Source organism: Gadus chalcogrammus, chromosome 14, assembly GCF_026213295.1.
Source record: "Gadus chalcogrammus isolate NIFS_2021 chromosome 14, NIFS_Gcha_1.0, whole genome shotgun sequence".
NCBI lineage: Eukaryota > Metazoa > Chordata > Actinopteri > Gadiformes > Gadidae > Gadus > Gadus chalcogrammus.
The window spans coordinates 19,394,543-19,407,411 of NC_079425.1; the positions used below are offsets into that span (position 1 = coordinate 19,394,543).

Genomic DNA, 12,869 nt, shown 5'->3' on the forward strand with positions numbered 1-12,869 from the left:
GCGTGCGTGCGGATGTATACCTGTGCATTAGTTCCTTCCAGGGAGGTCTGAGTTGCTGTATGACATCATGGCCAATTTCTGACCTCTGTGATTTGGGTGTCAGCAACATCGGTGACTCAGACCTGCTTCATCACCACCACCATCATTGTCAACATCCTCTGCCTTGTGGCCGGCTATCCTTATCCATTCCACACACACACACACACACACACACACACACACACACACACACACACACACACACACACACACACACACACACACACACACACACACACACACACACACACACACACACACACACACACACACACACACACACACACACACACACACACGTTGGGACCCAGACGCGCGCTTCCCACATGCAGCCCTGTCCTCTCCGATCAGCCTCGTGTTGGGTGCAGCCACGGAGCTGGAGTCATGCGTTGTGACTTGCAGGGAACAGCTGGGGTTGTTCCTGTGTCCGCGGCCCACCTTGTGGGGTGAGCCCGTTGTAGAGGCTATACGCTATGTGTTCGGTAAAAAGGACGCATCTGCACGCACAGAATGTATTCCTGTTCAGATTATTTCGCAAAGCAGATCCCATTTTGTTTCAAAGAAAATTGTGTAAAACTAACCTTAGAATCGAACCCACATATCGGAGAATGGTTGTTTACCTAAGGAAGTCTTTCTTATGAGGGAAAATGCATATTAAGCTGGTAATTCAAATGCAAATATAATGAGTGTAGGTGCAACATTTGCATTGTACATTGTGAAATCAAAATACAAGGTGCTTTGAACAGGCTAATGGTGCCTGTGTTTCTCATGTTGTTTATCAGTCCAATGTGCTGCTGCCCTACCTGCGGGATCCAATGGGAGGCTAGAGATTTGGTTGCCATAGATAAATGTGCTCTAACGATGGGTGACACTATGGTGTAACTAGGGGAGGGGTCTATCGCCATGGTGATTTTCTTAGGCGATTATAATTAGTTTTAGCATTATATATATTGTGTGTATTCCACGCGCACACACACACACACACACACACACACACACACACACACACACACACACACACACACACACTCTTCTATTCTAGTCGCCTATGCTGAGATGTTGCTATTAATAGACTTGATTGCCAAGAGCCGGAGAACACTTGAAGAGATTAAATATTTTCTATTGAAATGTGTCCTCCTTTTCCCACAGACGTTATTATAGCACAGTCTCCCACTGTTTTCTGGTTAAGAAAAGATTGTTTTCTGCTTGAAAATGACGGGTCGGAGGGTGTGGTTGTGGATTAATCCTGGTCAGAATGGGCCGAGAGCGTGTCATCTCTGTCTGTGGGGAGAAATCTGATGGTAGCACTGTAGCACACTGACGGGATACCGTGTCATCCACTAACACTCCCTTGCAGATATTTCACTGAGACACACACGGCCACATTGCCATTGCCCTACAAAACATCTGGAGTGTTGGTGTGTGTACCCGTGTGTTTCGGTGTGTGTGCACACATAACTACTTCTGTTCTGCACAGATGTTTGTTTTGGTAGCTGGTGCCACATAAGGCAGAGTGCATTATGGGAGATTTGAGCGCTGTAGTGAGACCTCGCTGCTTGGCCGATTCCCACTGTTAAAGGATTAGGTGTGTGTGTGTGTGTGTGTGTGTGTGTGTGTGTGTGTGTGTGTGTGTGTGTGTGTGTGTGTGTGTGTGTGTGTGTGTGTGTGTGTGTGTGTGTGTGTGTGTGTGTGTGTGTGTGTGTGTGTGTGTTTTCATTCCCCCTGCAGTACAACCTGAAGCTGGAATGTTAAGAAATAAAAGCAAGTATAACATTGGGATGATAAAAATCCTGAAGGGATCAATTCTTTCATTTTCTTATATCCTATACTTACTGATGATCCACCTGCTCTGTCTGAAAGAGAGTGGCTTCTTTGTTGGGGAGAATGTAGGAATTGTAAAAGTACAAGTCAGGATTTTTATGTCCTTGAAGCTGCTGTTGGTTACAGGGCTTCAGTTTGAGGTCCAATTTGTTTCCTACCTTCTAGACCTGGTGGCTTTCTACAGGAAGGAACTCAAAGACTCTCTCTCCCTCTCCCTTTCTCCCTCTCTCTCTCTCTCTTCCTGTGTCGGAGCAGCTTTTGTTCGGGGATCTTAAGCAAAATGACCATTACACCGTACAAGGATTTTTCTTTTCTTTGGAAGCTGGAGCTGTTTCCTGCAAACAGGAAGTGGGTCTGTGATGGTGTTTCCTGCGGGTGCCGTCGTTGCCCTTAGTTACGAAGTGATGAGGTCACCACAGCTGAGCTCCAAATACCCTCTGCAGGCACCTGGCTTTACTCCTCTCAACTCACATTGTGCAACAACACTCAGACACCTGGGTGTTTGGCATTCGATAAGAACATGTCAGATCTACTTGATTAATCCTGAACGGAAAATCAGGGTGACACAGGTGTAATAGAAATATAAATGAAAAAGGTGAATGTAAAGATCATAGACAGTCGAGGTAGAGACATTATTGACAGTTATGCAACGCTAAATTATTGGAACTATACAATATTATTGACCATTGTACACGACTGCACAATCGCCTGTGCAGTCCCTTGTACTCAGGAGAACAGATTACATCATTTTGGCACGAGTGTGTGTGTGCGTGTGTGTGGTGGTGCGCATGTTGAGAGAGCAAAGGAGACCTCTCTCCCCTCTACTTCCTGGTCAACTCTCGTAACTGTGACCTTATCCAAACCCTTCTCGCTATTGGCTATAAATTCATGGATGTGCTACACGAGGTCATGTAGTCAAGTAAAGTGAATTCAGAAGACTATGCCTTGATTTGTCAGCAGAGCAGTCAATTTATTTTTTCCTGGTTTATCCACCCACCTTCCTACTTTTAGCATTACAAAAGTCTGTGTGTGAATGTGAGACTGTGTGCAGTTGCAATTCCTGGAGAATTTAATGTGTTCGGTTGGGCCGGGTACACCAGTAGTATTTTCTTGGTAATCAGATTGTTTCTCTAAATATGCTTTGAAATTGGTTTTGTGCAGCTACAGAAGATTAACCAGTTTATAGGCCAGTAAATTCAATATTGATTAAGCCCCAACAGCAGCTTTATATCTAAACTGCTTGAGTGGCCGTGTATTGTGTATTTTCTATTACACAACTGTATTTGTTGGTAGGAATTGAGATGGGATTGGACCCCTCTCCCCCTCTTTTGTGACCCTGGATGTAATATTGAAATGCTGCGGGTTAGTGCTGCACGATTAATCGAATCGCAATCGCGATATCAGCCTTTGCGATTGTAGAACCGCAAAAGGCTGTTGTTTTTTTCTAACCCTAAGTGCAAAAAAAATATATATACATAATACATTTTTAAAAATGTGTATTTTCTTATTTATTCCATTTATTTTATTTAGTTGTAGTATTGAGAAAACCTAGAAAAAATCTGCACTGCAGAGATGCCTTAATTTTGTACAATATTGTTATTTCGATAACGGTACTGTACACATTTTTTAGTTTTTGTATTTTTTTTTGCTAGTTTAAGTTTGTACAAACATGGTAAACATTTTAAAACGATCACCCATCTGTGTGCATTTTCCTTGATCACCATGCAAGTAGACTCATGACACCAATTTGTTTATTATATCGCAATCGCAAATCGCAATATCGTCCACAATAATCGCAATATGACTTTTTCACCAAAGCGTGCAGCACTACTGCGGCTGACCGCGGGCGACCACAGCGTCTCCAGGAATGTCAGTGGCTGAATTCCTGAATTTGTCTCATGCAGTGGGAACAGTGGGATTCTGGATGTGTTTGGGATTCAGTGTATGAGGGACATAGTCTGCATCACATTGTATTACATGACTATATCTTTCCAAGGTGAGTCCGCTAACCTTGTACACCGGAGATGTCATCTGCGACTTCCTTGGCCAGATGGATGGGCACAGGATGGATTGATAGATGGACAGGGAATGAATGGAAGACAGACACAGAGTCTGATAGATGGATTGAGAGAGGCCAGCCAGACCAACCAACCAGAAAGAGGGATGGAGATGCAGCCTGAGAGGCTGAGCCAGACCGACTGAGAGTCAGCTGGTCAGAAAAACCAGTGCAGTCGCAGCCAGCCAGCCAGCCATTCTGTCTGTCTACCTTGAGGAGTTTTCAGAGATGTGTTTGTGTGTGTGTGTGTGCGTGTGCGTGTGTGTGTGCGTGTGTGTGCGCCTCGCTGTGTGCTCTGGTCCCCTGCAGCCAGAACATGCCGTCCTATCTCCTCTGGACTGCAGTCACGTCAGGCTTGCATGGCTTCCCCCTCTCCGTGCTGGGATTGAGTCCGGGCTAGCCCTGCACTGCCCTCTTCCACAACACGAGATGCTCTTGTTTTGTGTTGTTTGAAAGACGTTTGGTGGGGGTTTTTGTCCAGCAAACTGTTTGGGGGCTCTTTGATTCCCGTCGTCACGCAGTCTTCTGGATGATTCTTCTGAGGCAGTGAGAGAGCTCCAGGCCGAGGGGGACAGAAGGTGGAGGCATCTTGACCCGGATTATATTTAACAGGACTGGCGGTGAGCAAGGTCTGCTCATTCTTTCCATCGCAAAGCCAATATTATAAAAGAAAAGTTATTATTATCGGACAAAACGATACCTATCGATACTTTTCATGAAATATTGAGTCAAAAAGAATGCAGATGATGTTAAAACAAGCATTCTTTATTGTATTAGTCTTTTGTAATTTTCAGATACTTAAGGTTAGGTTTAATACTTGGTCGATCCCTGTGGGAAAATGTTTCCCTTGAAGTTCACCCATCCATGAGGCACGGCTAGTGCCAGGAAAAAAGGGCATTGGCAGTCGAGTGTACAAAGTTATAACTTCCATTGTGGCTCTTCCTATGGAATACAAGGTGTGTGTGTGTGTGTGTGTGTGTGTGTGTGTGTGTGTGTGTGTGTGTGTGTGTGTGTGTGTGTGTGTGTGTGTGTGTGTGTGTGTGTGTGTGTGTGTGTGTGTGTGTGTGTGTGTGTGTGGTCTCCCACATGCACGGGGCAACATCTGTGTCCCCAGCTGGATATTTCAGAAGTTATTTTTAACAGTGAGCGGATGCACCCAAATCTCTTGAGTTAATGTAGGCAAACCTTACATTTTGTGGTTTTAGGAAGTGATGCATTAAAGAGAATTATGGCATTTCATGACTTGGGATTCGGGGGATTTTAAGAGAAACGACAAACGAGTATGTTCACATAGGCTCATGAGGTGGTGTTGTCCTATACGTCTGATTGGGGCCGACCTGTGGCCTCAAACAGAGGCCCTTGTGGGAAAGAAGAGGTCATCAAGGTCCACTCTGGGTTAATGTATCATTTCCCATGTTGGATGCAGCTTGTGGAAGTTTCACACAACCATGCTCTCTGGGCCTCAAACACCCCCAAGGACAAGGTCGCCTGGGGCCTCTTTATCTGTCTGCGTCTATCTGTTTGTGTCTGTCTGCCTCCCTGTCTGCCTACCTGTCTGTCTGCCTGGTCGCTTGAGCCGCTGTTGTTCTGTGTTCGGCGAGCCTCCTTTGGTTGGTGTACTGTAGAGTAAATGGAGGGATGAAGGAATGAGTGAGTAAACAAAAGGAACGTATGCACGGATGAATGGATAAATGAACCTCCGCCTGATAAAGCTTTGAGAGGAATGTGTCTATATGGAGAAGAGGGGGGGTGGGGGCGGTGTTAGGCTTGGGGGTGCATGCTGGTGTAAATGGGTCACCCTCCCCTGCTCCTCAACCATTTACCCCAACACAATACATGCCCCCAATTATGGACATAAATAACATCCACACAGTGGAGGCCGGGGTCAGAGGTTAACTGGGTTCTGTAAAAAGCCACAGATTTAGATGTTCACACAGCCGGAGGACCCACCCAAGATGACAGACCTCATAAGGGTGGATGGTGGGGATATGGATGACCCCAGGCTGGATCTGATTGCAATAACAATAACAATACAGCTTAAAAAGACACTTATGGTGGACTTTCAGGAACTATAAAACGTCCACAAATGTGCCAACTCAAGAAATGGCCAATCACTTAAACTTTAGCTTGATCGATATTATAATTGTATCTATATGGTCTGGCTAGTTAGCATTAGATTAGCAAACATTCATTTATATGGATTGGACAGTTAGCATTAGGCTAGCCACAATATATCTGTATGAACTGGCCAGTTAGCATCTCATTAGCACTAATCTGTGAACATTCATCTCTAAGGAATGGATGTGCCAGGCACTGGTATGTCAGGCTGGTCTACCTCCCCTCCTTCCTGCTGCTGCTCCTCCCTTTGTTTTCCTCTCCTTCGTCTCCAGTACTCTCCTCCTCCCATGCTTCAAGGGAGTGCTGCCTGGTGACTCAAACCCTATCAACCATGTTCCAAGCAATATTTCACTTTATGGATGCTCCTCCCTGCTATTAATGTTTCCACGACAGGTTGATGTCATAAACACCCTGAGCCATTGAATTAATCATCTTTTTGTTCGAAAGGCCCAAATTGTTTCAGTTATTTTCTGGAGATCAAAAAGTAGTTAAGTATCTTTTCTAAAGTAAGAGGGAAATTATAATGGAATGGATAGACGTGGGATATGTTTCTCAGGATTGAACCTGGTTTGATTGAGACGGTTACTTCTGGAAGGTTCTTCTCCTCAGCAGAAAGGGGATCTCCACTAAACCGTGTGGGGGTAAAGACCGTTATTAGGCAGCTGATGACTGGTGTGGTCCTGGCACCTTGAACAGGTTAAATACGGTCGTTGGCGAGGGCGTAGGATTATAGAGTTGGCGGGAGTGTGCAATTACAGGGAAAAGAGCTGGTGAATTACGCAGCGCGATGTGTGTCGGTGTGTTTGTGTGCGTCTGTTTTTTATGAGGTGAAATGGTCCCTTGGTGTGAGCTGTTGCTGTGATTAACCCTACACCTGCCCCCGACCCAGCCCAAGACACACACACATACACAAAATGTATATACTTTACCTTTGACTAAACCGAATAAACAATATTTTCGAGACTTAAAAACACTTTTATCTTTTACCGAGCTGAATTAACAATATTTGACCGGGCTGAAAACACTTTTACCTTTTACCATACTGAAAAAAACCAATCTTTTACCAGATTGAGTAAACTGTCCTTTATCAAGCTGAAAAAACAGTATTGTACTAAACTGAAAATGTTATCCTACAAAACACTTTTTCAACCAGTTAAAGGTGAGCTGAAAGTCAGACAGACCCCTTGTTCAACTTTCAACTTGGTATTATAAGTATCTTTCCAGTTGTATCTCCTGCCTAACCATAACATTTACGATGGGAGGTTCCAGAAACCCCCAAAAACATCTCAACAAAGTCCATTGCCTCGCTATCGTCCTCCCTTCCAAAATGATAAGTTGTGTTGCGTTGTGGCGGAGCGAGGTCTCGTCCGGGGATCACTTCCAGACGAGCAACACCCGTCAGGCTGAAGACACACAGAGAGAAGGATCCGGAACAACGTGTTAGCCCGGAAAGACAAAACAAACCTAGCAGATGACTTCATCCCTGTCAGTAGGAGTATCAACGCTGAGGGGGGGGGTCAAGACACTATACCAGAGAGAAAGGGAAGTCTTAGCCGATCTGGCGTTTATCTGGCACTGATCGACTGTTGACCTGGTGTGATTGGTTCACCTGACACGACCCCCCCCCCATGTTTCATTCTTCACTGGACTAGGCTGGTTAACCTCTGCTTCTGAGCTCTGCAAGGCAGTTTACTGTTGTTCAGCAGGCGTTCATAATGCTTCCTTGTTTAGTGGAGTTAGGGGGTTTTAGCGTGCCGCCGAGAAACGGTTTAGACCAATCAGGGAGTTGAACAGTCCACAGCACGAGGGCCAGTCAAGCAGAAGCTGCTCTGTGGCCCTAGGTGTTGGACACGCACACACACTCTTATGTTCCAGTTTTATGTTTGTTTTTTTTGAAGTGGGTTTGGCTGAATTTGAATGATGCACTCCTATTGGCTGACTGCCAGCCAGGTGCTCCTCTTCCATTTGAAAACAAAGTTTCACCAAACTGACCGAAACCATTTTTGGCAGACCTGTAGTTTAGCAGAGAATACAAATGAAACGATCTTTGTAGGAAAGTGTCTACGCTGTTGCAGTGTTGTTGTATAATTGGGGGGGACTGTCTTGTCTTTTGTCGTGATGTAAAGGGTGTGAAGGTCTGACTGTATGCCGTTTCCTGTCTTGTTTTCCAGGGCGCTGCCATGGAGGAAACGGTCATCTGGGAGCAGCACACTGTCACTCTTCACAGGGTGAGAAACCTCTCTCTCCTTCTTTAATATTGTCTGCCTCACACATTCTCTCCCTCTGCCTCTCTCTCTCTCTCCTCTCTTTTCACTGTAATACAATCTGACTCTCGTTTCCTATTAGTACATTGACTATCTCTCGCTCTTTCTCTTCTCTTTCTCTGTCAGTCTGCTTGTAGGTCTCTCCGCCTCTGTCCCTCTCTCTTTCCTTCTGTCTCTCTCTATAGTCAATTCTTTATTTTCTCATTCCCTTTAATTCAGCCTGACTTTTTCCACCTAAATACACTATACCTCTCTTTCTCCCCCTCTCTTTCTCTTTCTCCTATTTCCAAACTCTCTCTCTCTTGCTCTATTTCTGTGTTGCCTCAGGCCTATCTTCCTTGCCTTCTGTGTCTGTGTGCACAGCTGCATTAGGTGAATGTTTGTGTGGGAGCGGGGGAAACAATAGCCAGGGATCCCAGATGGCAGGAAACGGGTTTAAGGAAGACCGAACTCTGCGTCTTACTTCCCGTCTGTGTCCCTCCGCTTCCTGTTGGATTGTGTCTCTCTCACACACACACACACACACACACACACACACACACACACACACACACACACACACACACACACACACACACACACACACACACACACACACACACACACACACACACACACACACACACACACACACCCCTTCGCACTCCCCTGTCACAAAGACCAACTCCTCTCCTTAATAACGACACCATTAGTGCAAATGATTGTGACGTTTCGTTATCGAGTTAGCAGCCCGTGTCTCACTTCACAACGTCTGTCCCTGCGGGCTGAGTGAGGCGACACCAGCCTCGTCTTGTCATTCACTGGGCCGCTGCCACACGGCAATCCGATCCCCGCGCCCATACCCGGGTGAACCAGGGTGTCTTGGCAGATAATCCCTGGATACAATGAGCAGGATCTGCGATTCATTCACAAAATTAGGTTGATTTTTTTTTTGTGAATGATAAGTAGAGCATACGTTTTGAAATGTTTTGGCGAACGGTGTTTCAATTCATGCACTTTTCAGGAACACAGCATGCACTGTTCAAGGCATGGCGGGTTTATTTGTGTAGAACCCCTCAAACACTCAGTGTTTATCAAAGGTCTGAATCACATTTGAAAGGAAATGAAAAGATATACAAATAAAAATGTATAATATAAGTTTAACAAGGTAACAGAATAAACATGTCGGAGCAAGTAGACATACATTCTTAAAAAAAGCTGTGGCAAACTGAATCGATTTGACCCCTATTCAGTAAAAAGTAACATAAATACAAGCTTGCTTATCGTCAGATGATTAGTTAGCGTTCCCAGCTGTCAAGTGTTTAGAGTTGGAAAAGGAAAAGGGAATAAAGTGGCCAGGGTGATGCAGGGCTGGGCGTGGCAAGGGGGAACCTGTCTAGACGGAATTCTCACTCTAATCTAATTACCAGGAGCTTTCGTTTGTGGCTCTGTGTTGTCCCCGTGTCTGGCCTGTTGAATTCCACCCTCACGGCTGACGGGTACAGCACAGGAGAACCTATGCGTTTTGATTATTGTTGTCAATTAAATGCTTATGTCAGTCGCAGAATTTTTTAACCACCAAGTAGAGCATACGTTTTGTTTGTGGCATGTTTGTGGAGTTGGGTGAGAGAGAGGGAGAGGGGGGGGGAGAGAGAGAGAGAGAGAGAGAGAGAGCACTTCTAACATCGTCAATCAAATGTGAAGTATCAAATCTCAATCCTCTTTTTACTCTTACACACAACTGAGTGTGATCGTTTGGCATCAGTAGAAAACAATGTTTAACATCAAGTTTCTTTCTTTTCGAACGATTCTGATGCCAAAATGTATCCGGTGTCCGAGTGATATACAACACCAGTAGTGTTTGTGCATCCTTCTCATAGTTCTGACCAAAACAAAATCGCTAATTCTATCAGTATTTATAGTGTGTGTTTGTGTGTGCACTCGCTCTTGTGCGTTTTTCCCTTAAGTGGTACTCTTGTCCTACCCAGGCTCCAGGGTTCGGCTTTGGCATCGCCATCTCAGGAGGCCGGGACAACCCTCACTTCCAGAGCGGAGAAACCTCCATCGTCATCTCAGATGTCCTGAAGGGAGGCCCTGCAGAGGGCCAGCTGCAGTGAGTCTCTGTCTGAAGGGCCCCTGAGCTCTTGGGTCCCTTCCACAGCAACACTATGCTGTGCTGCTGTGGAAGGCCCCAGCTACACGCCTCTTGAAGGCTGTCTCTGCTGCACTGTGCGTCCTTTTTTGGGCTAAACGCCAATCCTTTGTGTGCGTCATTGTGCATCATGCCACACCATTAAAACCACCAGCAAAGACGAGTGGATGGCAAGATGGGCTGTGAATTAATGAATAAAATCATGAATAAATAGATGAGTGAATTGCAGAAGCCGTTCATTTCTGTGGTCAAAACCAACACTTCTAGGGTTGACCTTGAAATTCCTCTGCTGTGAATGATCCCTTTTCTTATCTATAAATCCATAAATAAATGTGTAGATAAAGGAAAATATAACTAAGTACTAAACTCATTGCATAAGTAAATCCTTATGGGCAAATGATTACGGTGTAACCGCAGCATTCATCAGAACAAAAGTGAAAAAAATAACGATATGAATGAATGAATACAATAGACTAAACATCTGTATCAGCAAGGGGAGAAAAATGATATTGAACACCATCCATGTCAAATCTTGAACACAAGGCTGTGCGTTTGTCCGGTGTTTCCAGGGAGAACGACCGTGTGGTCATGGTCAACGCCGTCTCCATGGACAACGTGGAGCACGCCTACGCCGTGCAACAGCTCCGCAAGAGCGGGAAAAACGCCAAGATTGTGAGTTTTTCAACCACACCTCATTCACATCAATACATTAAAAGTGAAACGGTGTACAAGCCAGTAAAGGAAGGGCATGTCGTTGCATGACACGTCACACTCATTATGACATCACGTTCTAGTTATGTGACATGTAGAAATGCATTAGGTCATACAGCAGTTAAAACATTGAAGTAGCCGGGTTGATCATTAATGTCCGGGAAGGGCAATTCGTTTTGCAACAGTAGTCATAGTAGCAAAGTGCCATACAAAACAAACAATGCAGGGATAACCCTCACATCATCATCATCGAAGATAGCGCACATGCAAATCAAGCAGGACCAGGAAAAGACACACTAGGATTAGAATCAAAGAGTAGATGCATTGTGACATTCATCGGTAGATGAATAGTACTGTAGTACTTCCAGTACTGCAGTTGACATCCTGTATCAATTTGCGATAAAGTTGACAATATAACACAAATACCACGAGTGGAAGAGCAAGTAACGATTCCCTTCCCCTTTATTATCTATCATTGATTGATGAACTCTGTGTGGTGTGTGTGTGTGACGCGGCCGGGCTCTCTCTTCCTCAGACCATCCGCAGGAAGCGGAAGATCCAGCTCCCGGTGTCGCGGCCCGGCGACCGGGAGACCATGTCGGAGCACGAGGAGGACGAGGACGAGGAGAGCGAGGACGAGGAGGGTTACCAGGGCAACCGGGCCCAGAGCGCGGTGTACGGCGGGGCCGGGGCCGGGGCCGGGGCCGGGGCCAGCGGCGGCGGCATGGCCCGCCGGCAGGAGCGGGAACACAGCGCGGGGCGGCGCGACCGCAGCGCCTCGCGGGACCGCAGCGTGTCGCCACGCTCGGAGCGGCGTTCCCAGGCCTCCCTGGGCCCGCCGAAGCCCTCCAAGGTCACCCTGGTCAAGTCCCGCAAGAGCGAAGGTGCGTGTTGGCGGTGGGACGCGCACCCACAACCTTCAGGAATAATCCACTATAATGCACCGTTTCACAAAGTGCACGGGCATGATGACGTTTCTTTTGTTTAAAGTTGACATGCCACCCGGTGGGGTGTGATTAGTGGTGTGATTAGTTCATGCACGGCCGCTATAAATTAGGCCTTACAGATCCCACCCGTCACAAGTTAAACACTATAACAGTTCTTCAAGTCAAGCCGTGAAACAGCACCCTCTCTGGTGAGCCCAGGTCACTGTGATTGTTTATGTTTATATCGCTGGCCAGGTGATGTCTCTGCCAATTAGACCATGCAATTGCACAAGCAGGTGTCTGATGCCGAGCTGTGCTTGGTGTGATATTTTGGCTACTTGCTGGTGCACAGTAAGCCTCAATGGATTAACAAATAAAAACAAATGACTGTGGTCTGTAAACATGGATTACAAATCCTCTCCTAGTGAGGCAGCACTGGGGACTCACACATGGCTACACGACAACGCTATGCGTGACAAGCTCCTGAACTTGAACATGTGTTTATTCTCCCCTCTAACATGCTCTTGGTATCCCCAGAATATGGACTGCGCCTGGCCAGCCACATCTTCGTGAAGGACATCTCCCCAGAGAGTTTGGCCGCGCGGGACGGAAACATCCAGGAGGGGGACGTGGTGCTGAAGGTGAGCTTCCCCTACCCGGAGGCCTCTCTGCTGGGCTGGGGAGTCACCATGCTGTGGGAGGGGCTGGTGGTGGTGGTGGTGGTGGTGGTGGGGGACAACAACCAGGGGTGAGCCAGCCATGAGAGACAAGTCACTTACTGGGGTAGAGGAAGAGCAGCTAAT

The 12,869-nt window shown here is 46.3% G+C and overlaps 1 protein-coding gene across 1 annotated transcript in view; it reads left to right on the top strand.

Moving 5' to 3' along the window:
* Positions 1–12,869, top strand: part of tjp1a (tight junction protein 1a) — a 53,632-nt gene that overhangs the window by 10,895 nt on the left and 29,868 nt on the right. The window contains exons 2-6 of the mRNA XM_056607065.1: positions 8,206–8,262; positions 10,266–10,390; positions 10,999–11,101; positions 11,676–12,024; positions 12,604–12,707. Of these exons, the coding sequence (XP_056463040.1) occupies positions 8,206–8,262; positions 10,266–10,390; positions 10,999–11,101; positions 11,676–12,024; positions 12,604–12,707 (738 nt within the window). The remainder of the gene's footprint in view (positions 1–8,205; positions 8,263–10,265; positions 10,391–10,998; positions 11,102–11,675; positions 12,025–12,603; positions 12,708–12,869) is intronic.